Source organism: Centroberyx gerrardi, chromosome 11 (genome assembly GCF_048128805.1).
Source record: "Centroberyx gerrardi isolate f3 chromosome 11, fCenGer3.hap1.cur.20231027, whole genome shotgun sequence".
NCBI lineage: Eukaryota > Metazoa > Chordata > Actinopteri > Beryciformes > Berycidae > Centroberyx > Centroberyx gerrardi.
The window spans coordinates 6,612,318-6,639,786 of record NC_136007.1 but is presented as its reverse complement, the minus strand read 5'-3'; the positions used below and the strand labels follow the sequence as shown (position 1 = coordinate 6,639,786).

Sequence of the window (27,469 nt, the reverse complement as noted above, 5' to 3'; positions counted from 1 at the left end):
GTATGAATATCACATGCAGCACATTTTCATCAGGCAGTATGTTGAACAGCTATGGCAGACAGACAGCACAGGAGAGTGGAGAGCAGGCAGAAAGCAGAGGACAGTTAACACAGCGCTGGTATGCCTGCTGGGTTAATGTTTACTCTCAGGACGAGCAGCTTGTTATGGCCCTGTCGTCTCTCCGGGCTGAGCAGTCTGCTGCTGCCTCCGGTTTCCAGGAATTCATCTAAAATGGTGAGTGCAGACGGGCTTGGGTGGGCAGACTTTCAGTATTAGCATACTGATAAGCATCTTATCATCTTATCTGTTAGTAGCAGGTTAACACTGTGCAAGAGGTCGCTGTGAGTGATCCACAGGCGAGTACAGTAGTTGTTGTGGGCTGTTAGTAGTTACAGCCTCGTTCTTTGTCGCATGAGGGAAAGTTACACCAAATGCCATTCAAAAACCTGGCAGTTTAATGTTGACATTGATTATCGGCAAACGTACATACTTGGTAGAGCATGATTTAAGACCATTCCGGAGATATTATGAGCCAGTCTTCAATTCGGCGTACATATGAATCACCAGACAGCAATAAGTTGTAAAATTGATCAACGTTTAGGATTGGTTCGCCTGTTACTCACCTATCTCCTTCCACCAAAACACAGTGATATTGGCTTCAGTTCGGGAGTATCGACCACTTCCTAAAGTTGAAGGATTTAAAATAAAGTGCTGCTTTGTGGGTTGTATGCATGCCGAATTAAACAGTGGCTTATAACGACTCAGAAAAGGGCTTGAGTCATATTACAGAGTTTGTAAATTTGCCAATAAGCAAGGCAACGTTAAACTGCCAGATTTTTGAATGGCATTTTTTTTTTTGACTGACTTCGTAGTCCGCATGGGAAGTTTTGGCTCAGCAAATTTCTGTCATTATATACCTAAGATGTACAGATCACATGAGGAACTGTGAGGTAATCTTCACCTCGCCATTTGATAACACTGCTGTTTTATTTACACCATTATTAGTGTCAGACTGCCACCTTGTGGACACAGCGCTCATAGCACTCAGGTAACTGCTAAAATACAGGTGACATCTGAATAAATGAGGCGCCTCTAGACTGTTATCCCTTATCGTGGTTAGGGGCATGGATAAAATGGCAGGTAGGCCTATTTTACCACAATCCTGGCTTCCAATTCCATCAAGAAAAATAAGTTATCATATTCAGTGTCATTTTGGTTAAAGTGGCTAAACCAAGAAGTCTGAGTTGAAGTGATGTTGGCAAGGAAAAGTGGGACCAAAATATGCACATGCTTATAATCCATGATATCTGTGCATTATTTTTAGATAAGTGATAATATTAAGTAATAACTGTTCTACCATCTAAATAATGATAAAAAAAAAAACACTGTTCATGTGTTCAAGGGTAAATAAACACATGATAAACACTTATACTGCTGTAGAAACTATGACAAGAACAATCAGACAATTTTGTGTGTGTGTGTGTGTGTGTGTGTGTGTGTGTGTGTGTGTGTGTATGTGTGTGTGCGTTCGTCTCCAGGCCTCAGACTCCCATTGGCTTTCCCCGGCAGACCGGGAGCAGCTGCTGATGGAGCTGAGGGCCACCGGCTGGGTGGAGGTGGAGGAGCGCGACGCCATCTACAAGGAGCTTCACTTCAAAAGCTTTAATCAGGTGTGTGTGTCTGTGTGTTCTTGTTCTTCTGTCCTTGTGAAAATCCACTTTGAGTTTCAGACCTTTGGAATGAGGAGATTTTTGTCAAGTGAGGATGTTTCTTACTTAGTTAGGTTAGTTTAGGGCTAGGACTTGGGTTTAAGGATTAGGTTAAAATTAGATTTACGTTTAGATGAGGGTAAGGGTTGAGGTTAAGGTTAGTTGCATCTGATTCACTGTCTGTCTGTCTTTCTCAATCTCTGTCTCAATCAATCAAGTACACCTATGCATACAGTATATACACACCAGAGATGTGTCCAAGTCAACTTTGCTCGAGTCCCAAGTCAGTCTCAAGTCTTGAGGCACAAGTCCCAAATCTAAATGTATATTACAAAGTTAAGTCCAAGTCAAGTCCCAAATCTAAATGTATATTACAAAGTTAAGTCCAAGTCAAGTCCCAAATCTAAATGTATATTACAAAGTTAAGTCCAAGTCAAGTCCATGTCATTAATATCAAGTCTCAAGTCTAAATGTAGAACAGCAAGTCAAGTCAGAACAAATCAAGAGTCCAGTATCAATTTAATATCTTAAAGAAACTAAATATCTAGGACTTTTCAATGCAATATGGTTTTAATAGGATAAAAACTTGGTAAGAGCATCATGAGTTTGATTTCTATAATCAGTTTCAACTTCAATAAATTCAATCATTCCATACAAATTCAGAAAACTGAATTCGTCTGGTGGAACAAAATCTCATCACTTACAAGTCATTTACACAAACACAAGATCTTTTGTCAAGACTTTAGAAACCTTTTCAAGTCATCAAAGTACAAGTCAAAGTCAAGTCCCAAGTCACCAGAACCCAAGTCGAGTCAAGTCTCAAGTCTTCTCTTCATGCATCAAGTCAACTCTCAAGCAATTAAAACTGTGACTCGAGTCTGACTTGAATCCAGGTCATGTGACTCGAGTCCCGGCCTCTGGTACACACACACATACAAAGCAGGCTGTCATTTAAAAGAAAAGCTCTGTTTATCCGATTCACCTACAATTTACAATTTACAGTTTCCCATTTGGCAGACGCTTTTATCCAAAGCGACGCACATATGAGATTTTAATACAACACAAGCAAGGATCTATTCTTGAGAGAACAACGCCTACCTGGTGAAAGAAAGAAAGAAAGAAAGGAAGAAATATTTCAAAAAGACAGCAGCACACACTAGGGGTGGTTTCAGTTTCCACATTTAATAATATTGGAATATTGGCATACTGACAGTACTGAAACAAAATGTCAGTCAAGCGTCAAGCATGCATGTATTTGATCCATACATGCATACACCACAGGCTGCCATTTCAACCAAATGAGAGGTTGTTTTTATTTAATTAACCTGTTTCGTGAAAGAAAGAAAGATTGATTTCCAAGAAACACACACACACACACACACACACACACACACACACACACACACACACACAGCATCAGTCTTTACAGTCTTTTTCCAACCTGCCAATAGACTCTATGATGAAATCCTGTTATTTCCTAGTTTTCGCAGCAGCAGATCTCTTGTCTGCCTCTGGCTGCTGCTCTGGTCTTCGGGGGGCTGTTGTACGCTGGCTGGAGATTTGTTTGATGGGGATCAGGATGCAGACCGCCAGACGCACGGCCGGCTCTGTAACCATCGGAAACGCACAAATTCATGTGTGTTTATACGCTGATTGGTTGCAGGTGTAGCAGGGGACACGTTCCTCTCTGCTTTCTGTGGTTTTATTTGGTTCCTGGATTTTGGTTCCTACCTCCCCGGGGAAGCATTGTTGAGTATTTAAAGGTTTTCTTGTGTGTGTGTGTGTGTGTGTGTGTGTGTGTGTGTGTGTGTGAGAGAGAGAGAGAAACTTTTTTTCTTGTGCATTGTTTTATTTGTTAGTCATAGATGTATGGGACGTGCATTGGGTTATGAATAGGACCGAGCATCCTGGTCAGTCCTTGGAAAATGGGGAGATTGAAAGCCATAATAGGCTGGGTTTCTCCGTATGAAGCTCCATGAACTATCAGACCTGGGTCAAACAGTATTTAAAAACCTAGCGTTTGTTTTAATCCACTTGGAGTACCAACTGGGTGGGGTTTATCACATCAGGACAGTTTAGATAGTGTCAGTCACGTTCCTGTTGTTGAAGTTAGTGCCCCATGTCATTTATGCCAGTTGACATTAGGTGTGTGTGTATTCTGTGTATATTGTGATGGGTTTACCTGCAATATTTTGTCACAAGTTTTCATACAGCACTTCTGCACTTGAGCACAGTGCACTTTTTATTTGGAGCGTGTGAAATGAAAAACAAAAGAAAACATTTTTTCTGCACCTCTGTGAAAAGGATTTTTTTGTCCTGTTTTTCAGCAGAGTGTGCATTCTTCAGGATCTTCTTACTCCATGTGATGCACTATGCTTTAAGACCCGGATCATATAGTATTACAGACAGTACTTAGCGTTTATTTTAACATGCTTGGGAGTACCAGACGGGTGGGGTTTATCACATCAGGATAATTCAGATAGTGTCAGGAAACGTGTCAATCACAGGAAGAATTGATTTACTACTACTGTCCTTTGACTGTCCAGGCAGAAGGGTCTCATTGAATTACGTGGCAATCTGTACCAATCTGTTAGTGCAGGCGGGGAAAAACAAACAAACAAACAAACTATTTGTTCCCAGGTCTGGCAGGTAGCCTACTACATCGCCACAACTCTGTATTTGGCGAAGTAAACTGCAGCATCTCAAGGCCACTTAGCGGACTTCCTCTAATCCCGTCGTTAGTTGTTTTAGGCCCTAACATAGTCTGTTTTTACACTTCCCTGTGTTTGAAGTCGGGGGGCGAGCGCTGACCTCCCCCATCTGCTCCTCCTGGCTCTAAAGCCTCTCCTCTTACCCCGACACGTCAGGCCGCATTACGCTGAAACACACCAGGCTGCCAGTTGGCAGCAATTGGGGTTTCGATCAGAATGATTTCTTTCACAAACAATCAAATTGGTTAAAATGTTTCATCTGGTTCACAAACCACTAACAACCCCACCATTCCTTCTGGTAGATGTGCGTTTCTTCCTTTTTTTTTCTTGCCACCCTCCCTTCCCCATCTCTCCCTCTGTCTGTCTTTCTGTCTCTGTCTGTCTCTCATTCCCACTTTCTACCCCATGTTATTGGGGAATGAGCTCACGTTGTTCCAATTTGACGTGCTGGCAACTCTCTCCGTCTGCGTCTGTCTCTCTGTCCTCCTTTCTCCCTCTTTCTCTTTTATTCTCTCTCCAACATCCCCCATTTCTCCCATGCGTTTTCCCAAACCTTGTAGCTCGTTTTTCATGGCTGTTCTTTAAGGGCTTTTACCAGAGGGGAACGGAGATGAGGAGCGACACGCTGGCTGATTTCCATTCGCCACTTATCTCCGAGTGATGGGCTTGAGGAAATCAGATCCCCCGGAGTTTATAATGAGAATAACAAATCCCCCCGTCTGTGAGTTGACACACTTCCCCCTGTGGTCTCTAGGGGGCGGTAGAGCTGTACCCATCGGCTGGGCAAAACCACAGTGGCAAACTGTGGAGTGGAGCTGAGTACACAAGGCACCATGCCACTCATAGCTGCAAATTAACTAAAAGGGAACATGACAGCTGGACTCGCTTTTTCAAGTTTATTTTTCTTTGATTACGGCAAGTGGAAAGTGTTGTGATGCTGTTGTAACCAGCGCGGTAATTTATCTGTGGCATGCGGGTATACAATGCGTTGTCATTGGCAGTAGTCTGAGGAGTAAATGTGAGTTATTTTCCTCGTCAAGTCCAGTAATATCTAATCGGGTTTGAGAGGTGAAATCCTCTTTCTGGAGTCGCTCTGGTTGATGAGAATCCATGCAATCATATGTGGAAACATCCGTGTGTTACAGGACTAGTTCTTTCTTTTATACTGTAAATTTTGGTTGGAATTGTGCATTTTTTTAAGTTGCAGTCATTGATACATCGGATTCAAAAATCATTGATGTTGTTTATGCATAGAGCTTTATGTTATGTATGTTTACAGATGACCATCTGCTTTACATTTGGGTGGATGAAGTGGAAACATTCATGTGACACGACTGAAATGGCTAGACTTAAGATGCAGTATGTATAGGAGAGGTGAGCTGTGCATGCTCAACTGTTTTGTTATGTTAGCTGAGGTTGACAACGATGGCATTCCGTCCTTCCCCACAAACATTCATTCATCCAGCAACAGGAAAAAAAATCCACTCAAAAGCTGCATTCAGTATGGAAAAAAATAATCAGATTCAACATTTTTCTGACGGTTATTCTCTTGAGTCTCTCTTGCAAAGTGAACAAACCTTTCCTTAACTGAGGGAGGAGGCACTTTCACCCAGGTAAACATCGCTGTCCAAAGTACACTGGACGGTTTTTACTTTTTGGTTAACCCGGGAAAGCAGGAGGACTGTTGAGGAGTTCAGTGATTAGTTGTCTAGATGCTCATTGGTGACGTGAGGGACGCCTCGTTAGGTGAGTTGTCCCACTCACCTAGTTAATTTAGTTAAGATAGAGTTAGGGGTCGACCTCTAATTATCTGAGGAGCAAGATTGTGCCACGGAAGTTAGATGAATAGTAAGGGCACGTCTTTGGGTGTAACAGTAATTGGCCACCATAGAGTTTGTCAAACCAACAAAGCTGAAATATTTGACTCAAATCACACAAACAAAAATATGTTTTTTGTGGTAAAGAATCAGCAATTTTAGCCCCATGAGCCACATTTCCATGACATTATCAAACAATGTATGGCAGCTATCTTAAAGTAGTAGTCAAATTAGTATTCATGAATGTTATTTTGAATGGGAATATCCATTCTGTCTGCTCTGTGGTGTGTGTTCATATGGGGTTAAAGTTGTTTTACAGTTTGGGACACACTGTATACAGATTGTTTAGAGATGTTCCCTCATAAGCTTTCAGTGACTTCACTCTACATGTACAGTATATGAATACAATGAAGAAAAGGATTGAATGCATTTTATTGTCCTGACTGACTCATAAAATGATATTGTGGCTCAGTAAAAATGTATATTAAACCAGCTGTGGAAACTGTCTTGAACTGATATAAAGATATTTAGGTCTTGATTTCACATAATGAGGTGCAGGCAGTAGCAATGGACGACTATGGACATCGTCCTAATTTTGGCGCTACATATACACGGGTTTTCAAAGTCGGTGCAGGCTGATGAATCATCTATCTAAGGTCAAAATGTTTGCTGGGAGAAAACATAGCGCACACCACACAAAAATAATGAGTGACATAGCAAACATCATTTACAAATTCACAACATTTACAGAAAAACTTGCACGAAAAACATGAATATGACACAAACTTGAGACAAACAACACACCAAACTTGCGGTTCACCACGGAGGAGAACCGCATTACAAGCACCGGAAAAAGGTAGCGTTTTTACACAGCTTCTGGACTTAAGTTCCAATTTTAAGACTGAGGCAGCTGCTGCGATTCCTGAGGAGAACAGGCCATGTAAGTGCTGTGTTCAGATAGTTACCTCCGCTCCCTCAGGTCCATTCTAGGAGGCTGATCCCCCTTTTTATATTCCGTCAGGGACTCTCTCTCCACCAAATCTCCTCTCAAGCCTCTCCCTCTCGTTACGGGCCTTGCTCTGCTTGTGTTGAATAAGTTGTCCTACAACTAAAACTGAGCCCCCTGGATAAACCAAACTCTCAAGGCCATCTCCCTTCTGCTACACACACACACACACACACACACACACACACACACAGGGGTATGTATGTGCTAGGGTTGGACTGATGTATCAGTTTGCCGACATTGGCTTTGCATTAAATATTGGATATCAGCCAATCATGTCGTTCACTGGCAGTTATAATGGAGATTCCTCCTTGACCACAGCCTGCAAAATCTGCAATGAAATTGTATTTTCTTTGCACATTTATGCATTTAATTGTTCAATTATGTTTTTTGTAATTTCATTTTTCATTTAAATGTACTAATCTATCCCAGAGTTTCCCCTACCACTGAATAGGTGTGGTGGGTCTAACTGCCTTAAAGAGTTTGTAACTAAAAGAATTTCATTCGTCTGGGTTTCAGTGCAGAGTTTTAGTGTCCCATGATGGACTAAATGCTGTATCAGGCTTTTCCACCCTGACAAGAATACAATTTTGTGGGAAGCGCTGAATTTTTGTAATTTTATGGCATGGAAATGGTCAAATTTAAAGAATAACAGCATAAAATATCAGCTATCGTCAACTTCAGTCTAAAAATATGGACCTTGAAAACTCGTCACATATCGGTTGAACCCTAGTATGCACACTCACCCCTACACATGCACTCACACCATATCCTTTACTCAGAGCGAGAGGCCGGTTAATCGGCTCAGCGGTGTTCAGTTCCCACCTCCGTCTCCAAAATGGAACTTTCCCTGGGAACTGGAGGCGTCCCGCATTGATCTCATCTCGTGAAAATGGCTGCAGGGAAGCCGCGAGGTGTGGCGCCCAAGCTAAAACAAGATAATCTGGCTATCAGTCTTTGGGTAAGCCAAGATGGCCCTGACGTCTGCTGTCTTTTGACGAGCCCAATGTCTTTTTAAGCCCTGGCTGGTAACCCTGTAGTTAATGAGGGGTTTGCATAAGTTAGCCTTAACGCCATGCTTGAGCATTACATGACACTCCTTACATAAATAGCAGTTGACGCTGTTACACGTGATATTAGTTACTTTAATCCTGTTCACAGGGTGGCAGAGCGTGCATCACCTTTGTCAGAGTATCAAATTGAAGTTCGCCTCAACGTTGAGGATGTTAATTCGAGAAGATTAATACCGGCGACGTTGCACATGCCCGGCGAGCCTCGCTCTGCTACATGAAAGAACTTCGGCGCTTGGCAGCTCTACTTGAGAATTAGTCGATATTTTGCTTTAAGTTACATGTCAACTTTGGAGGGAGAGCCTTCTCCGACCAACTGGAAGCGTCTGAAGTGTTGTTTGGGAAAGAAGAGAAACGAGACATAAGAGGTGTGGTCATCATCATCATCATCATCATCATCATCATCATCACCACCGTGCAATTCACAGCGTTCTTGCCTTTCACTGTGGAGGAGCGAAGGTTTTCCAGGAGGCTGACGCTGATGCTGGTGATGATGGGGCTCGCAGGATAATCATCGGGTAGTCATGGTGGCGTGTAATGTAGGAGAGCGGTTGCAGGAAGAGAATGCGTGTCTTTGCGTGTGCGTGTGTGTAGGTGCATACTGGTGTGTATGCTAAGGAGGTGTGCATGTATGTGTGTGTGTCAGAGGCTAGTAAGAGTAGGCACAATCTGCATGCACTTAGTCCTGGCAAGGCAGAGCAGGCGTTCCTAAGCCCCTGGACCGCGCGGCGGTGGAAAACCGATCTGTAAATAACAGACACATGTGTTTGAAACTGAGGCCTGTATTCCAGCCCTCGGCCGCAACGAGAGAGAGAACACCGCTCCGCTCCGACGTCAAATTGTCTCATCCAGTGTTATATGACAATCATGCCGTAATAGCGCCGAAATGGCCCCTCAAAAGCGGGTGCGCGGGGAAAAGGGGCGTAGCGGGGGTCCGCCGTCGGGTGTTTCTGATTATTTGAGATGGGGGTCTGCAAAATGTCATGTCAAATTATCTGAGTCTGACAGCTACAGCTTGTTGGGCCGGGCGCAGAGAGCGGCCGGCTGGCTGGCTGGCTGGCTGCGGGACGGGTAGTCGACCGGCTGGCTGACCTGTCGGCTCGAGAAGTGTGGCCCATACAAAACAACAAGGTAAACAAAGCGGTGTGAGAGGGAGAGTCCTTGACCTCTGTTGACATTAGGTCTCAGCTGGGAGTTGAGGGTCGGTTTTATTTTCTTGTCTGGCCCAAGTGGAGGGTGTCGAGATGACCTACGGGTGACAGGCGAGCACAGCACCTCCACTCCGCAGCATTGTGTCCCGCTACTCTCCTTACTGCCCCCGAGGGACCACCTCAAACGAGATTTTTCAGGTCTTTTCAGGATTTCAGGCTTTTTGGACATACAACTCTGATTCATTTCTACCAGGGGATTACCTCTTCCTGCTTTTTACCCCAATTTTTTGTGCTCCTGAGCACATCCCAGACACATGAAGCATCTTTCTCAGGGTTTCTGTTCCATACAGGCTGAACTTGTCGTCTTCTGTTTCACATTCCGTTCTCTTCCACATAACATTCTGCTCTGCAGTTCATTTACACATCTGTGAGGTCTAAACGGTGACACGTAATTTTGAGGTTTCATACATTAGGATGGTGAATGTGACACTGTGTCCTGCAATTTCTGTGTTCAGCACTTTGTAGTTACATAAAAAGTGTAGGCTAGGGTGGGGGTTCATTCACTGTCAATTCAGTCAAATTCAAAATGAAAATAAATGAAAATCAAAACCACAATTCTTTGGATAATGATGGAGCATTTGTTCTCAATCATCTCTAATGGGTTGAAAATGACAAACTCCTCATGCCATGAGTTGATTTTTGAAGAAAATGCACTTCCTGAATGAAACGAAATGAATTATAATGATGCAGTTGTGGTATAGGCTAGAAGTTACTTCTGCAATGTCTGGAAGAGTCCCGATACAGATATGACTGCACATTTTTGCAGTCTTCTCAGTGGGTCTACAGCCATGTTGCTATTGGGATATTTGTTGCTGTGAAGAATAATATTCAGCTATAGAGTGATATGACCCAGTTGTCAGGCATGTAGCCCAGCGATTGTTAGCATACAATATTTGGAATGCCAACCAAAATCTTCAAATCTCATCAAGAAATTAAAGGAGCGGTAAGCAATCTTTATCAACCTTAATTGGTGACAGTAGGAATTGCAATAACATGGTCAGAACTTGTCTCCTACACAAGTCTCTGGCACAGTCCCCCCCTCCCTACCCCTCCTGTTCCCTTGAATTACAGTGGCCTGACACAAACAATAAAGTCACATTTTCACAATAGAGACAAGCAAGCTAGCTAATGAGAGCAGAGATCCACCAGAAATGTCTAGTGAAGAGCTAATATATCATGCTACAAAATACTGGAATAATAATACTGCTTTGTTGTTCACTCTTTTGACTTGAGAACAAGGCTTTTTAGCATCTGTAGCTGAAATGTCCCGCCATGTCGGTCGCTCGCTCGTAGCACCGTCCTTCATCACTGAGCAGTTGGGAGGAGATTGGGAGTGTCTTGAAATACCAATGGATGGGGAGTTTTTGTTGCAGTGCAGGCTGGAAAGGGAGTTTTGAAAGCTAGAACTCTCAGTACCTAGTGAAGTAATTGTTGAGTCATTGATATTGATCAATAACCCGATCAACCATTTTGTGCTATAGGGCAGTAAAAGTCTTACTTACTGCCTCTTTAAGGTCTGGTGGGGGGAGGCATGGGGTTTTGAAAAGGGAAAAGTAGGAAGCCATTCTTTAGTGTTCACACACAATCCTTTTACCTGTCAGTCAATGTTCCTCGGCAGCAGATTAGCCTGAGCTCGGAGAGAGGACATGTTTGGACAACACCTGACATGACAGGCTGCTTCGCCGTCTCCATTAGAGCCAATGAGAGCTGAGAAAAAGCAGACCGTCTCAGCCTCCAAATTGGTGCCAGCGGGGTCAAGTTGCAGGAATATGCCAATTACTTAAATTGATCGGGAGACGGTTTCCTTGATAATCAATTTGATCAAGCTGCCGATCGTGTTACACGCGCCGCGCTGCACGGGCACCGAACAGGAGGTCTCCGAAATTGGTTACAATGCACTAAAAAGGCTCAACGCAATTTCCTCTCGGCGAGTAATTCTGTTTCGTCATGTCAGGTGGTGGACGGGCCGCAGCGACGGCCGATGTAAACAATGGCGTTTCAGTTGATTTAATTAGGCAGGGAGGAAGTATTTAGGGGCTTAATTGAGATTGCAGTGGGAAATTGCTCTGAAATAGGTCTACCTGATTTTTTTTTCTTCTTCACAGTCGGCATGACGAGGGATTTCACTCTCCTCTTTGTAGATAATTAGAATAACCATAATCACTCCCTGGATGGCCTGTGATTGGAGGGAGCCACATGCCAAACTGGAAATATGAAGAGTGTGTATGTTTGTGTGTGCGCGTGCGTGCGTGCTCGCTGGTCCGTGTGTGTGTGTGTGGGAGAATGCTCACATACACACGTATTCAGGGGGGTTTTCTACATGCACAGAAATGCCGTATTGTGTCACTGTCTCAGATGGCAGCATTGCTCCGTATGTTGTGGGTTTCAAATGCTAAACGATTTACTGAATGTTTTACTTTTTATCGTCCCAAATTTATTGGTGATTCTCTTATTAGATCACTGCTTCAACCCCTTTTTTGTTACAGTGGCATTTATTATGATCAAAGTATTTATTGTCTTGAGATCCAGGTTTCTACCAGGGGAATTTTATGAAGTCAATTCATTTTCATTTAACTCAGTTTAAAATGTAAATTAACTTATTGATAGAGTTTTAATTCCTGTTTATTTATTTAGAAATTGCATATGGAAGCATTTTTTATGGTAAATGTTTTCCACTTTTTCAGTTTTTGAAGAAAATCCACTTTTTTTGATTGAACGTTGATTGTTTCTCCCTCCAACAGGCATTTGGCTTCATGTCACGTGTGGCCCTGCAAGCAGAGAAGCTGAACCATCATCCAGAATGGTTCAATGTTTATAATAAGGTAATAACTTTCTTCAGGTTATAGCCAAAAATCACACTTTATAATGGCGGTAACAGTTAATACACTTCAAAAGTCACTTCAAAAGTCACTCACGGTGCTGTGGTCGGTTTGGTATCCACTACACACACACACCGAAATCACACTTTGTAGAGTCAAACAGCGTTAACATGAATGCGTCTTTTGAGTTACTGCCATATTTACAATGCTACGGTTGGTTTGATAACAAATTACACACACACCGAGATCAATCAGCCCCGGATAAAGTCAGATTTTTCATGTCAAACAATCCTCCCAGGCTCTGGAGAGCTCCCCTCCGTTCCACTCCAACGCCTGAAACACACTCCGTTAGTCAGAGCGACGAGGGGAGGCAGTAGCTTCAAGCTGTAATCCCATCGTTTTTCTTGTGAAAAGCTCTGCAAATATCTCTACCTCCCCTCCCCGTTCCCCCCCACCGCCCCAACACACACACACACACACACATACACACACTCTCTCTCTCTCACTCTTCTTTGCTTCAGAAATAAAGTAGTGGTTGATATGACAAACCCAGTCCCTGAAAATCTCTCAGCATTAGGCTGTAGCCACTGAGTTACTGTGTGGCGGACCCGGCTGCTCGGAGAGGAATGCTGCTCCTAATCCACTCTTTATTAAAGTGGCTGCAGGACGGTGCTGCAGGTCTCTGGGCCCCCGCAGCACTTTCCACCAGACACTTCAAAATAAATCCCACATTCACTGAGGTTCCCCCTGGAGAAAATACATGTTCTATTCTATTATATTACTAATATTTTATTCATATTATGTACTGTTCTATTTGGTTCCATTCTGTTGTATTGTGTTCTATTACTATTATATCACTATTATGTGCTAATATAGTATTATATACGGTTCTATTGGCTTTGGGGTAAATATGCAGATTGGAGTTTTACTTATACAAACATTTCTTAGGGGCAGAGCTGCTCTGGAGGCAGAAATAATCTCATTGGTTGAGTTAAACCTTAATGAGCGGAACCAACATTTAAAAAAAAAAAAATTCAGAGTGCAAGTTAGCTTGTTTATGGCTAAGTAAAGTTAGACTGAAGCCCGCTGAAAAAGGCAAGAGGTAAGCGAGGAGGAAGCTAATATTATGAAGCCTAGCGCTCTGTTACTAACTGAGAAAATGCAGTCTGTCCATAGTAAGTTAGCTTGTTAGCTAGCTGACCTCCCAAGTTCCAACCAGCCATACAAGCCTATAGCTATCTAGGTAAGCTAGTTAGCTAGCTGCTGACCTTCCAACATCATGAATACCATGGTCATGACTGAAAAAAGAAGTCATTGCCACTTTATATTTTGACCAGAGTTCCTTCTTTGCCAGTTAGCTAACTTGAGTTTTAACTGAACCAATGAAGTTATCTCTGCTTCCATAGCAGCCCTGCCTGTGAGAAATGTTATATGGTTTAACTAAAACTCCAATCTGCTCTAAATACAGCCTTCATTATCCTTTATTCTGACTGACCTGAAGAATTTCTTGGTTTGTCCTTCCTTTGTGGTTATTTATTGATTGTGAACAATGCTCACTTTTCCATTTTCTGCACAGGTCCAGATCACATTGACTACACATGACTGTGGAGGATTGTCAAAGCGGGACATCAAAATGGCCAAGTTTATTGACAAAATTGCACTTACAATGTAATTTTTTTCTTTGATCAGAAAGTCAGATTTATTTTGTCCAGTTTTCAGTTGACATTTTGTCAACGTTTCGAATGAAATCTGTGAAAGATGTTCTTTTTTGATTTACAATATATTTTGTACAAGCTTTGTGTTAGAATAAAGAATAGATCCTGAGAAAGTGTGTACACTCTATAATTGATTTACAGCCTGTAGCCCAGCGTCGGCTCTTTGAACTACATGGAACTGTAACTCTGTAGACAAAGTTGCTCTGTGCTTTAGAATCAGAATTCCCTTGCTGACTGATTCTGGCAGATTCCATTTCATTGTGATGCCACTGTGCTTTTCTTATTTTCAACAACGTTTATCTTCACACATGGAATTACAATGGAGTTTAATTGTTATAAACTCCATCTGATAGTTGCCAAGGATCCAGACGACACTTTTCCCTCTCAGTCCTCCACCAGACCACATGTTCTCCTTTTGGCCCCGGAGAACGGAGCAAAATGAGCAAGGCGGTCAAAGTCAGTAGGAGTGGATTTATTTGATTTACGATTTAGTAAAGGATGAGTCAGATAGGGCTGCTGTGACTTCGTGACTGGAGCGCCGCTGGGAGAAGATCAGCAAAGAGAGGAGAGTGTAATGAAGGCTAAGTCAGTAGGACTATTTTCATGTTGGCCTCCTGTGTGGTGATTATTTTCTCTCTCTCTCTGATGCTTTGAACCATATCCTGGACAGGGAAGTGAACGCATAATGCTCTCCCCTCCCTCAGCATCTATCTAGTTAAATCTAGTCTGTGTGCCCTTGAGCAAGGCACTGAACATCTCACCTTCATACCTGAAGGTATCAAGTATGAATCTGTAACAGAGTGTCACTAAAAACGACTAAATTTGTTCGATCAACTTTCCCTGATCAATTAAAGGTTTAAAAAAAATCCATTGTGCAAAGAGTTTCTTCTGCATAAAACCATATGCATCTCTGTTGACTATAGATATAATTCAAATATGTTTTAACGTTTCAACAGAAACATAAAGAGTCCAGTGCCGTGATAGAGCTTTATGAGAGTGACAAAAGAGCATTGAAGGTCAAAAGTAACAGATACAGTGCCAGAATCGGCCCTCGACGAAGATGAGCCAAAATAGCTCCACATAAAAAGTAATGAGCTCTAATTTATGCTCTTGTTCAGAAAAACAGTGTTTGATGGCTGCCATAAATATTGCCATCCTTGGCAGCAGCAGAGCCGTGAAAGGCTCTTACACAGTGACCTCTACAAGTATTTGGACAACAACACACTTTTTGGCCTCATTCTCTTATTTTGCATGTGAAATGACATGATGGCTATGAGGCTAAATTGCAGACTGTCAGCTTCAGTTTTATGTGTTTGTCAGATCGGGCAAACGGTTAAAAAACTAGAGTCATTTTTGTTTATGTGCCTCTATTTGAGGGTGCCTAAAAAATTTGGAGGGATTGAGGTTACATTTAATAAATTATTCATTTTTAGTATGTTGTCAGAAATTCTTGGTCTGCAGTGACTTCTAGATGTCTGAAACCCATAAGCATCATCAGACACTTGATATCTTATGCTGAGGTTCTTTCCAGCCTTTTTGCATTTTGTTGAATTGCTGTGAGAATTCAGCTGTGACTCCACTTGTCTCTGAGGCAGAATGCAATATGTGGTTAGGGAAAATAAAAAGTAAGGAATGGGCTGCGTTATGATTTGGTGGGAAACAAGCAGTTTTTTCTCAATGCTATTCTTTTTTGGACTTTATGAGGAAATTAATAGAGGAAAAAAATACTCTTCTTTAATTCATGTGAATATTGTGTATAATGCTAGTATATAGGAAATTAAAACATGGGAATGTGAACAAACAGCAAACAAGGTGCAGTCTAATTTCCGACATTTAAATTCTCACCTCAAATGATCATTAGGGCCATTATCAATAGATAGGCTACACCACAGAGTATCAGCCTCAATCACAAAGTGGGGCAATAGAGACGGCGTACATTCACTCTATTTGCCCAAATGAAATTCTGGTGTCATTTATGGTCACTGGTGGGAAACCTTCTCCGCCCACAGGACGTGACAAATCAAAATTTAAGAGCGAAATCCAAACTGTCTCCTAAACAGCAGTGAGCATCACAGACCGGCCGGTTGGTAAACATGAGCGCGCTGTGTGACGTTTACTGATGTCACCTTACAGGATTTCTGGGTTTTGAAGTTCAACATTTTCAAACAGTTACCTCTCACTGTCATTTGGAGCAAGGCAACATGTGAAGTTGCCTTGTGCAACTTTAAAACTAGACACAGCTTTTGGGCAAATCAGGTGGAAAGCTGGGGTGTAATTTTATGTGTTTGTTCTGATTGCAGCGCTGGATCACAGCTGTACTCCAAACCATGAAAATTTGTGTGTAACCTTTGCCCCGATGTTTGTGCTAAAGTTCAGTTTCACCATCATTGGATTTTATTGTTCTCTAATGCTGTAACTTGAATCCTACAAGCTATAAAATTGACAATATTTACATTAGATTAGATAATTTGTCAAACCTCCACATTGTTCTGCCTTTTCGCAGTGAAGGACATGCAGGCCCACACACACGTCGGTCAAGATGAAGCACATGACTAAAGTTTGATATATATCATATTGCATAGATGATTTGTGAGTACTTGACCCCCTATTCATCCATCTGTATAGACAAGTTCTGACCAAAATTAGACAGTTATTGCATCTGTTGTGTGTTAAATCGTACAACATCGACCCAGACAGCCCCCTCCCCCATCTCTTCTCTCAGGAAGAAAACTGCGAGGCTGGAAATAATAGCAGACAACCTAGACTCCAAACACATCTTCACCTTCATCTACTTCTTCAGTGTTTTCTTTGGCATGGTCATTTAGGAGGAACCATGTTTAAGTGATGTTTGGAACTTACATAGAGTGCTTTCATTAATAAACTCCTATGCACTCCTCTGTGGTTCATACTGGTTCGCACTGCTGTCCCTTACTCTTGATTAGATTACCTTTTCTACTGTTGCATTGATCTTAAGATGCTCCAGACAGTGAGCTAATTGTAATTTTGTAAAGACATTTTAGCAAAATGCAGATTGTGAAAAACCCATACGGGATCCGACCCCATGAATGCCTCATTTGCGTTGTCTCGTTTCCTTGTCTTTCATTGTGAGACAGTTCAAATGGTCATGAACAAACCTATTCATGAGTAATTATCCAGGCAAGAGTTTGACACTCTTACATATAAACTATATTAGGCAACTTTGTATGTTGGCACTTACAAATGGCAGCGAGAAGTAACTGTTTGCAAACTTCAATACCCAGAAATCCTGTAAGCTGATGTCAGTAACCTGCTCACAGCACGCTCTTGTTTACCAACCTGGCCGGTCTGTGATGCTTTATACCAAAGAGAGGAGAGAGGAAAAGATCTAGCGTTGGTGAGTCCAGCTTGGTGGAGAAGAGCCCATACTGGCTCCAGAATTTCATTTGGGCAAACAGGGCGAATCTACAGCATCTCAATTAGTGAGGATGGGACGCTCTTCTCTGTTGCAGCTCCACTTTGTGATTGAGGCTGATAAGACTGATGTATTTTTATATAAAAATCTTGCCAAGTGCAGCTTTAATGAATGAGTGAGCACTTAAGGGCTCAACACTTCTACAGGACACATTGGCTGTTGCAAGGATTGAACCTGTGACCTTTCATATACAGGACAGCCTCTCTAACCACTAGGCCACCCCTCTCTGTCCTCTAGGGGGGTGGGGGGGCTTTTCTAAGTGACCAGACAGCACTTCCTACAAGGCCGAGCTGGGCCAGGCCGGACCAGATGTGGCCCTTCAGATAATTGGCCTCAGCTGATGGCCAGAAGCGGCAGGCAGCCAAGCCAGCCCTCCCATTAGTGAACTCCCTGGATTCTGGCTCCTTAATCCGTTTTCAGCTTCACCTCCTAATTCTGCACCGCCAGCACTCCAGTCTACACACACTACACACACACCCACGAGAGAGAGGGAGAGAGAGAGAGAGAGAGTGACAGTGGAAGGAATGAGGAAGAGAGCAGCAGAGAGAGTGGGGAGGGAAGTCGAGGGGGGGAAGAGGTGGAGGGGAGTAAATGGCAAACGGAGAGCGAAGAAGGGAAAGGAAGAGAGTCGAGAATAGGTGAGAGGAGAGACGAGGGAGACAGAGGGCAGCTGGGGGAGTTAACAATGCCTTTCTCTCTTTTTTTTTTTATATATATATACCTTGAGATGGAAAAATAATAATTCTCCCCAGCATAAATGTCTAGCGCCGCTGAGAGCGACAGAGGGAGAGAGAGCGAGAGAGAGAGAGATGGAGTGGGGGGTTCGACAGCGAGAGAGGGAGAGAGAGGGTTTCTGGGATTTTTCCAAGTAGCTGCTGTGCGTGATAGCGGCCCATATTTCTCCTCTGGTGTGTGAAGAGCAGCTTCACTCCCTGACCATGTGGTGTGGGGGAGACCGCTGGTTGCAATCTGATACTGGCAAATAAAGATAACAAGGTCATAGAAAGTCAATTTTGCCTTAAGTCTGCTCTCCGGCTCTCCGGCGGAGCGAACAGGACAGCGTTTAGCAAGCCGGCTCGTCTGCCGTGGGATTCGCTGCAGATGCAACGCTGAAAGTAATCACAGTGTGCGCTTGATGCCAAGAAACAATAGGGAGCTTAACATTTGCAGAGACATTTGTGTGGCAATTGATGTTTGATCAAATGCACTGTTTGTATGTCTCCCATGTGGTGCGCCAGTAACTACCGGACAATCACTGACTGTTCTTTGTGTCAGTAAATGGAAACATATTGGTGTCGTTTTCAGTAACAAATGACTGCTTCATGCTGTCTTCTTCCATTTGAAAGAAGAGTTGTCATAACTCCTTGTTTGGTTTTTGAAAAGGAAACCCAAAAAACACTTTCTAAGCGGCATGAGGGAATCATCAATCTGATGTTCAATGCATTCCGGGAGTTATTTTGTGATGAAGTGCTGTAATTTATTTTTTTGGTGTACACACTTTCCCTCAACCTGCCTCGTCTACTTCAACTTCAGTTAGTGATTTCCTACGTTTCCCAGAATGCCGTTCGACAACCTCCAGAGAACGGGCCTGAACTTGTTGCATTCAGCAGTGGATTAAAAGTGTAGGTGGAGACAGTGATAGCATAATAAGAGCAAGAGTGAGTTTTTCCAGTCAAGAACTAGTGAGAGCTGCCCCTCATTCAAAATGCAACATTGTATCTGCATTGCATTCTTGTCTAGTTCCTGCTACTGTTGGAGGAGAAAACTGTCTCTCTCCTCTTCTACGATGGATTTCTCCCTGTATGATTGTTGAACGTCGGTGTAAAATGGCGGCTCTAGAAAGAAGCCCTCGCTCTTTGATTCTGAGGGACTGACACCAAAACCTGACGTTTACTGTTGATATTTTAGATCGCTGAAACATTTTCTGCTATCAAACTCCATTGTAGCTGCTGGAAATATCTCAATGTGACATCACATTGTTTATGTTTGGCCAGTTATCTACAGGGGGGAAAAAATGCCACCAAAACAACAACATGGGCCCAGAAATCTGTTTTTTAATAGTGTTAAAGCGTAATTTACCTTTAAAGTTTAGTACTTGGAATTGATATCAATGCAAATGCAATAGAAAAGAAAAAATCTGAGAAATCATGTGCAGCACAAGCAATTACAAAACATCCACTTCATAATGCTGCCTGCTGCCACCTGACCAGCAGACTGGGCAGCATGGCTGAAAATGTTAGCACAATAAAATGTTTGATATCGGTTGATAAAAAAATTGTCACAATATACATTAAATTATTATTTCTGTTGTTAAAAGGCTTTTAGCTCTCGAGTGAAGAAACCAGAAGGTTAATTGGTAGTTTAAAGGATTCTTTGTAGTCAAAACATGACAAACCTGCTATTTGATTATACCGGATGGAGGGGTCACAGTATATGTCCCTTCAGCAGGATACTCGCCTCCAAAAATACCACTGTAATACTTAAAAAAGGATTTTAATTCAGCCCCAGCGACAAAAGGTACAAATCTGTACCTTGTTTTCTAAAAGTGTGGGCAGCAGATGGAGGTCAGACTCCATGCAGATCCTGGTGATGAAAGTACAGTTAGACTCAAGTCATGTAGATGATACACCGCAACTTTTTGAGTCAACAGAAACAGGCAATTTTCCAAAGAATTTAATCGAACCACATTTGCTCCTTATCTATTTTGACTTTGTACCATGTGTTGATCTTTGCTGGAGGCACTTTCCCATCTCTATTATCTCAAAAAATTGCTGATCTATTGTCACTTTTGCTGTTGACAGACACTTATACATATAGAACCATGCAGCCTGAGCCACCAGGATGACCCAGGAACTCGAATTTTACATGCATAGTTGATCAGCACTCATCCTGCGTTCCTCCAGCACTTCTGGAGTCTTCCCTCCCTCGGCCATCTGTAGGTTCAGAGCCGCTGCCTAACGGGCTTTCAAAGAGCTAACCGCCCTACAGTCAGGGCAAACAGATAAAAAACAGCTTCTGTAAATAGCATCCCAGACGGAGGGAGACAGAGACGAAAAGAGAGAGGAAAAGAGAGCAATAGGAGGAGGGTGTGGAGATGTGAGACTGATGAGCTGTTGAATTTGAGTTGTCGTTAAGAGTTTGGTTACAGCTGAAGGAACCTGTTGAGGAAGTTTGGTGTAGTAAGTCTGTCAGATCGTCGTTTTCTTTCAAGTAGTGTTATCATAGTTGCACACACGCACATGGAAACACGTTAACTTTAACGCAGACACACACAGACGCTCTGGCAAAGTCTTTGCTCTGTCTTGGTTTTATCTGTATTCATGCCCTTTCTTCTTGGCACAAAATTTGACGGTGCCTTGCATTCATATAGTCAACCAATCAACTAGTAGACTCAATTCTTTACTCAACTGCACATAACTCCCTTTGGCACATTATTTTGCAGACAGCGGCGCATTAGCTAAGCACAAGCACACTAAAAACTAGGCGATGCAGGATGTGAAGTAGCTGTGTGCTGCAGCTCGACTCAGCACCGTCACTAATCCCAAAATGACTGTCATGTGTCAGCTTTGTCAGAATTACCGCAGTACAGAGATGGAGTCGTGGGGGTAATTACATCATTTTCTCAGGACGTGTGTAATTATAGTAATTCATGCTGTTGTACTGGGGCTTGCTACAGCATGCACTTATTGGCCAAATGCTCATTTGACTGCATGTGATCTGCCCAATCAGCGTTGTTGTTTACTTATAGTTCTATTATTTGGTTATAAATCAACCCCATAAATTTAAGTTTATCTTTTTACAGCACAACATAAATTTTGGTTTATTATACTGAGGAATATGGCAACGAGCAGGTTTATGATGACTTTAGGCTGATTGAGATAAAAGACAAATATTAAGTGATAAAGATAACATTTGTAATTTTGGATGCATGCTGCACTTGGATGTGTTAGATTTCCAGTTACAGTTAATCAGATTTAGACTATATTGTTAGCATGGAAAATCAAATAAAATTAAATATTGAAATATTGATGGACACACATTGGCTGCTGCAGGGATCAAACCTGTGACCTTGCAGTTACAGCCCAGTCTCTCTAACCACTAGTCCACCCTGCAGCTCAGCGATCAAACACTTCTGGGTGGTGCTATTGGAGACGAGTCAGCATATTCACTGTGTGTCATGTAAAAATAGCTCTATTTTTGTAATTCAATCAAGGGCTATTAACTTCGCCGTGGCAGGTCCAGTACAAAAGACCCACTCAAAGTCTTCAGCTCTGTTCCATTACTTTCATATTCTTCATGTTTCTGCAGAGCAACCATAGGTGAATCGGAGCGGATGACGTGTTTCGCCTCCAGGCTTCGTGCAAACCTGACAAAGCCTGGAGGAGAAACAAAGTGCTTGTTGCACTAAAGAAACATTAAGAATATGAAAGTACCGGAACAAGTCTGAAACCTTTCAGCGTACAGTGGAATAATTCAATCCTTGTGTGTGTCTTATTGTTCCGGCTCCGACCTGAGAAGAACACTGCTAGGTTGTCAGCTGTAAAATAGGTTTGTATCATAAGTTTTCTCTGTCACACATCACTTATCACAGGAATAACTGCAGTAGAAGCCTTCGCTCTGGAGAAAGGTTATCCCCGACTAAGCAGGGTTAACAATCAAAATCACCGACTTAACCTTGGGCCGACTGAAAGCGTCTGAATTAGCACTGATTAGCTGTTAGCTTTGGGCTAAGGCTAACCTTGGGCTAAGAATGTTGTTAAAACGAATAGGTTTGATCTTAAAGAGGTAGTCTGTGAGCTCCTCGTTTGTGGATTTTGGGCGACATCTTTGGTGCTGAGCGCTCATTCCTGTGGTGTTTCTGCACTGCACTTCCCAGAAATCACCTGTCAATCAAACAGCATGGGTGGAGCTTGGATTTCCTTTTGATGAAGTTTGAGTTTCTGTAGTTGGCACTCTTTTCTTTGTCTGTTCAGTCATGGTGGCTATCACTGCTCATGCTAACTACCCAGTTCTTCTTCTATTTATTACAAACAAACCGCTGTTGCTGCTGTGGACTCCCTTGTTTCACACCATTTTGCCCGGATTATGTCACATGGAGCGTGTTTTTGGAGTGTGCTGGAGCATGTAAAATGCGTACTTCAGCAGGCTTGATGCCCGCACAACTTGTGCTTTTCAAGTGATAGCATAATAATCCAGTTTGTTAGAACAAAAAACAGCAGGGATATGGAAAACCATATGTTTATATGAAGCTATAGGGGTTCATTTCAAGTTTTCAATGTAAAAAAAAAATCTAAACTTATGCAATTGTGGGTGTGAAACACTGTTTCCCTGTCACACATGTAGGCTTCATTCAATTTACCCCTGATATGTTACATTCTCTCTCATATGAAGAGAGCGCCACGCTAAACTCCATTCAAAAATCAGTCATGTTTGTACCTTGCTTATCAGCAAAGGTGCAACCCCCCAAAAATATGACTCAAGAGCTTTTCTGAATCTTTATTAGCCGCTCTTCAATTCGGCATACATAATCCACCAAGAAGCACTTATTCCAATAAAACTTTTAGAACTGGTTTGCCTGTTATTCTCACAGTCTTCCTCCAACCCAAACACATCATGGAGGGCGGTAACGAGCAGCGTGAACTAATTCTGAAAGTTGAGATTTTATTGAAATAAGAGCTGCTTTGTGGATTGGATTAAAGCCAAATTGAACAGCGTCTTCTTAACTTTTATAAAAGGCCTTAAGTCATGCACCCTATTTGGACCCTATTTTCCCATCTTTTTGTGTCTAAGTGACTAAAGGGGACAACAATTTTTGAAATTGGTCCAGTATTGAGCGAGATCGTTGATCATGTAACTTCCTGCAACAACTCAACTCTCGCGAGACTTGAGCGAGACTTGGTTACACACAGACCGGATCAAGCGAAAGGTAAAGAAAAACATTTCATTTCTCTGTAGGGTCCTTTCCATAATGTTGTCAGACACTTCACACAATCTGAGCCTGTCAGTGGCAAAAACAAGCACTTTTAGTGGACGTGCGATTTGCCCCGTCGGATTACATTGCAGCTCGTTTCGCGGCTGCCGGCTGAAGCGATCTCGCTCAATACTGAACCAATTTCAAAAATTGTTGTCCCCTTTAGTCACTTAGACACAAAAAGATGGGAAAATAGGGTCCAGGTTGAAAAATACCGAAGTTACCCTTTAAATTGACAGATTTGTGAATGGAGTTTGGTGTGACGTTTTCTGCATACAAGAGAAAACACCATGCATCAGCACTCACAAAGCATGAAGAGAACACATTGTTCTGACTAGTAGTAAAGAGTATGGAAATCAAACGTTTTAGCACTGTGAGCAGCACTCCAAGTTTTGTTTTATGTGTTTTCAAGTAAAATAATTATTAATTTGAGGTGACAGACATACAGCGGGCGAAACAGGGAGTCCCATTGCTGCTGCTGGAAATGTAAAACGCATCATTTCCTGTGTGGCAGAGGTTTTCTCCTGGTAAAGACCTACCAGACACCGGGTGTTTAGAACAGCAAATGTACAGTAAAAATTTTAATGAACTGGATATTCATTGAATCACTGTTGTGTGATATCAATTGGTGACAAAACATCCCTGAAAATATCCCAGGTTACTTTAAAGCTACACTGTGTGGTTTTAGGAAGGAAATTTGAACCTCTGAAGTGTCAAAAGATAATGATACAGCTTTACCACCGAATAAATAAAGTATTCTAAAAGTGAGATCCCTACAACACTGTTGGAAGCTTGAAAGTGATTGTTCGACTGTGGTGGTCTTACCTTCCCACAACATTTGAAATGCAAAGCAGCATCTTTGACTTTGTTCACACTGCAACTGAAAGTGTCCCAATTCTGATTGTTTTTTCCATTTTCTCTGTTACACAGATCTGATGTTTTCTAGTCAGCGCCAAAAGCAAAAAGCTGCATGGAGTCACATTTTTTAAATTCCAATCTGGACCACATGGATAAGTGGTATAAAATCGGATCCAGAGGCATGCAACTTGTATTTGAACCCCCAACTCGTGTTGTGTCTCAGGTGAATGACGTAAGCAAATCTTGCCTCATTGACCTGAGACAGTTGTCGTGATTGTGGCGCCCACAGCAGCTTGGCTGAGCCAGTGTTAGCATGCAGGCCAACGAGACACAACAATGGGGAAAAAGCCAAGTTGATTTGGTATTTGGGGAGACGCCACGATTCAGTCAAAACTCAAAGGTGCGTTACTGTAACCAAAATGTGTTCAAAACAAGTGGGAGAAAAGTAGACACAAAAACAGATGTGACATCTTATGTTATTGTTACTCTGTGCACGCGTCTTTTCATCATCACTGCCAGTTCAAATCGGTATTGTATATTGGTAACACACAGAATAGATGTGAACCGTCACCCAGAAGAATCAGATGTGAGCAGCAATTCAGAATTGAGCGTAACGCCCTGCGGTGTGAACGTAGCCTTCCAGATCTAACGTTGGCTCACTTTTCTCCAGAGAGTGTGTTTTTTTTCTGGATACATGATGAGATCTGAAATCACCTCTAAGCATTTTGCAATGGATATTTCCAGGAAACCATTGTTATCCCCCAGAATGACACCGACATCATGCAGCTTTAAGGCCAACTGTGTTGTTTTCAGGTTGCAGCAGCTGCGACTCGCACCCAGAAAGATAAACATCACTCACATCAAGACAGATGAAGGCCAACGCTGCCAAGGTGTCCTAATGCACCCTTGCTATTGTTTGATTATAGGGTCAGTATTGCTGTTATGGAGTCCAGGTAGGCTATTGAATAAACTATAGGTTTGGATTAAAAGACTAGAAGGACTTAGTCTTGTTTACAGGCTGCAGCAGCTGTACTGCTGGTCTGAGATCAGATCAAACACTCTGTGAGCTGCTGGAGGAGAACTGGCAACAAGAGTGACAAAACTCACAATGATAAGAAGTATTTGCATATATTATTATATATATATTATATATATTATATATTATACATATTATTATACATATTATTAGTGCTTGTTTTACTAATTGTGGTGCACCAGATGGGCGGGGTCAAAGACTATTCAGAAGTGAACTGAATTGATGCTTAAATCCTCCAAACTTTCTGGTATGTGGCAAATCCCACCTATATTTTACCTATAAATACTAAAATAAAGCATAAAAAGTATTAGAAATATTATTAGAAATTCCATTTAAATGCCTATAACTTTGTTTCACTGATGCGGCTGACCGCAGGAGGAGTAGAGCAGTTTATAAAGGTATCTTGTGGAAAGCCAATATCATTATTTGCATATTCAAATAAAAACACAAACTGGAACGTGATGTAACTTGTGTGCTGTGTTGTTGAGTTTTGCTTGAGGAGGAGGACGAATTTAAGATGTGAAACATGCAGAAATGTATGTGATGCCATTTCGAGTCAGCGTTTTGAAGTCCAACATCGTTTCTTTTTCACACGGCCTGGATTCTACATTACAGTCCCACAAATTGCAGTGATTGATTTTTTTTTGTAAGGAAGCCAGCGCAGTGAAAAAAGCTTTCTGCTTTAGCTCAGCTTGGCAGTTTAGCTCAGTTTTAGAGGAGAAAATGCTGCTGCAGCCCTCTGTCCTCGTGCTTCTGACCTTCACTGAGAACTAAAGTCTTTTTTTCACCTCAAGTTTTTTAATTTTTCTTTCTACTCTGTTATTGAAGAAGTGTAACAGTGTTTCTCACATATGGCTCCAATCAAAAAGTGTTTACATTGAATTACCTTTATATAGGAGGGTTTGTTCAATTAAGCAACGTGTGTGTGTGTGTGTGTGTGTGTGTGTGTGTGTGTGTGTGTGTGTGTGTGTCTGTAGGTGTGTGTGTGTGTGTGTGTGTGTGTGAGGTCATCCTAACCTCACCCTCTGCTGTTGAGAACACACACAGGCACAACAGCACACTCCTGGTCAGCTGCCAGACACACACTGAGGTGTACAGTCCAGCCCAGTCTGTTTTAATACGAACACCTGGCCTATTCTATTCTATTCTATTCTATTCTGTTCTGTTCTGTTCTGTTCTGTTCTGTTCTACCTAGTTGGATTTCTTGTACGTGCAAACTTAGGCCTACTTGGCCAATAAAACTGATTGTATTGTATTGTATTGCATTATATTGTGTTTTCTTTTATTCTATTCTATTCTATTCTATTCTATTCTATTCTATTCTATTCTATTCTATTCTAAATTAATTGGTCAGTAAAACTGATTATAATGTATTGTATTGCATTGAAATCTGTTCTATTATATATATATATATATATATATATATATATATATATATATATATATATATATATATATATCCTATTTTATATATTTTATATTTGGTCAATAAAACTGATTCTATTCTATTCTATTCTACCAAGTCGTATATCTTGTATGTGCAAACTTACTTGGCCAATAAACCTGATTGTATTGTATTGTATTATATTGTGTTCTATTCTATTCTATTCTATTCCAACTTAATTGGTCAATATATCTGAAATCTATTGTATTGTATTGCATTGGATTCTATGCTATCCTATTCTATCCTTACTTCAACATAATTGGTCAATAAAACTGATTCTATTCTATTCTATTCTATTCTATTCTATTCTCTCCTGTCCCAGTGTAACGTGTCTAATAAGCTTGCAGGGTGTCATTCGGGGGAAGTGGGGACTTCCTTCCACAGAAATACCAGTTCAAATATTTACCGGCTATAAAGCGGCGTGTTGAACTTTGCCCTCCAGGTTCAGGCCTGTGCGCGAGGTCGGACGGTGTTGCTTATAAGTGGAAACTATATGGTTACATTTACGACAACCGCGCTTTGTTTTTGTTATGAATCACTATGAGGTTTGAATTCGCTTTGTTGTCTCGTCAAACATTTCCAAATCAAAGCGGATAGCTGCAATTACAGCGAATGCGCATGCCCGTCCTGAGTAAACGTTCTCTCCCGTGC

General features: G+C 41.9%; 1 protein-coding gene across 1 annotated transcript; it reads left to right on the top strand.

Annotated features, from left to right (window-relative positions):
* The first annotated feature begins 47 nt into the window (after window positions 1–47).
* LOC139914147 (pterin-4-alpha-carbinolamine dehydratase 2) lies at window positions 48–14,907 on the top strand. The gene is made up of 4 exons (XM_071902368.2): window positions 48–234; window positions 1,539–1,670; window positions 12,266–12,346; window positions 13,920–14,907. Exons 1-4 carry the CDS (start codon window positions 121–123, stop codon window positions 14,013–14,015), a joined length of 423 nt encoding a protein of 140 aa, XP_071758469.1. The 5' UTR covers window positions 48–120; the 3' UTR covers window positions 14,016–14,907.
* The last annotated feature ends 12,562 nt before the right edge of the window (window positions 14,908–27,469 follow it).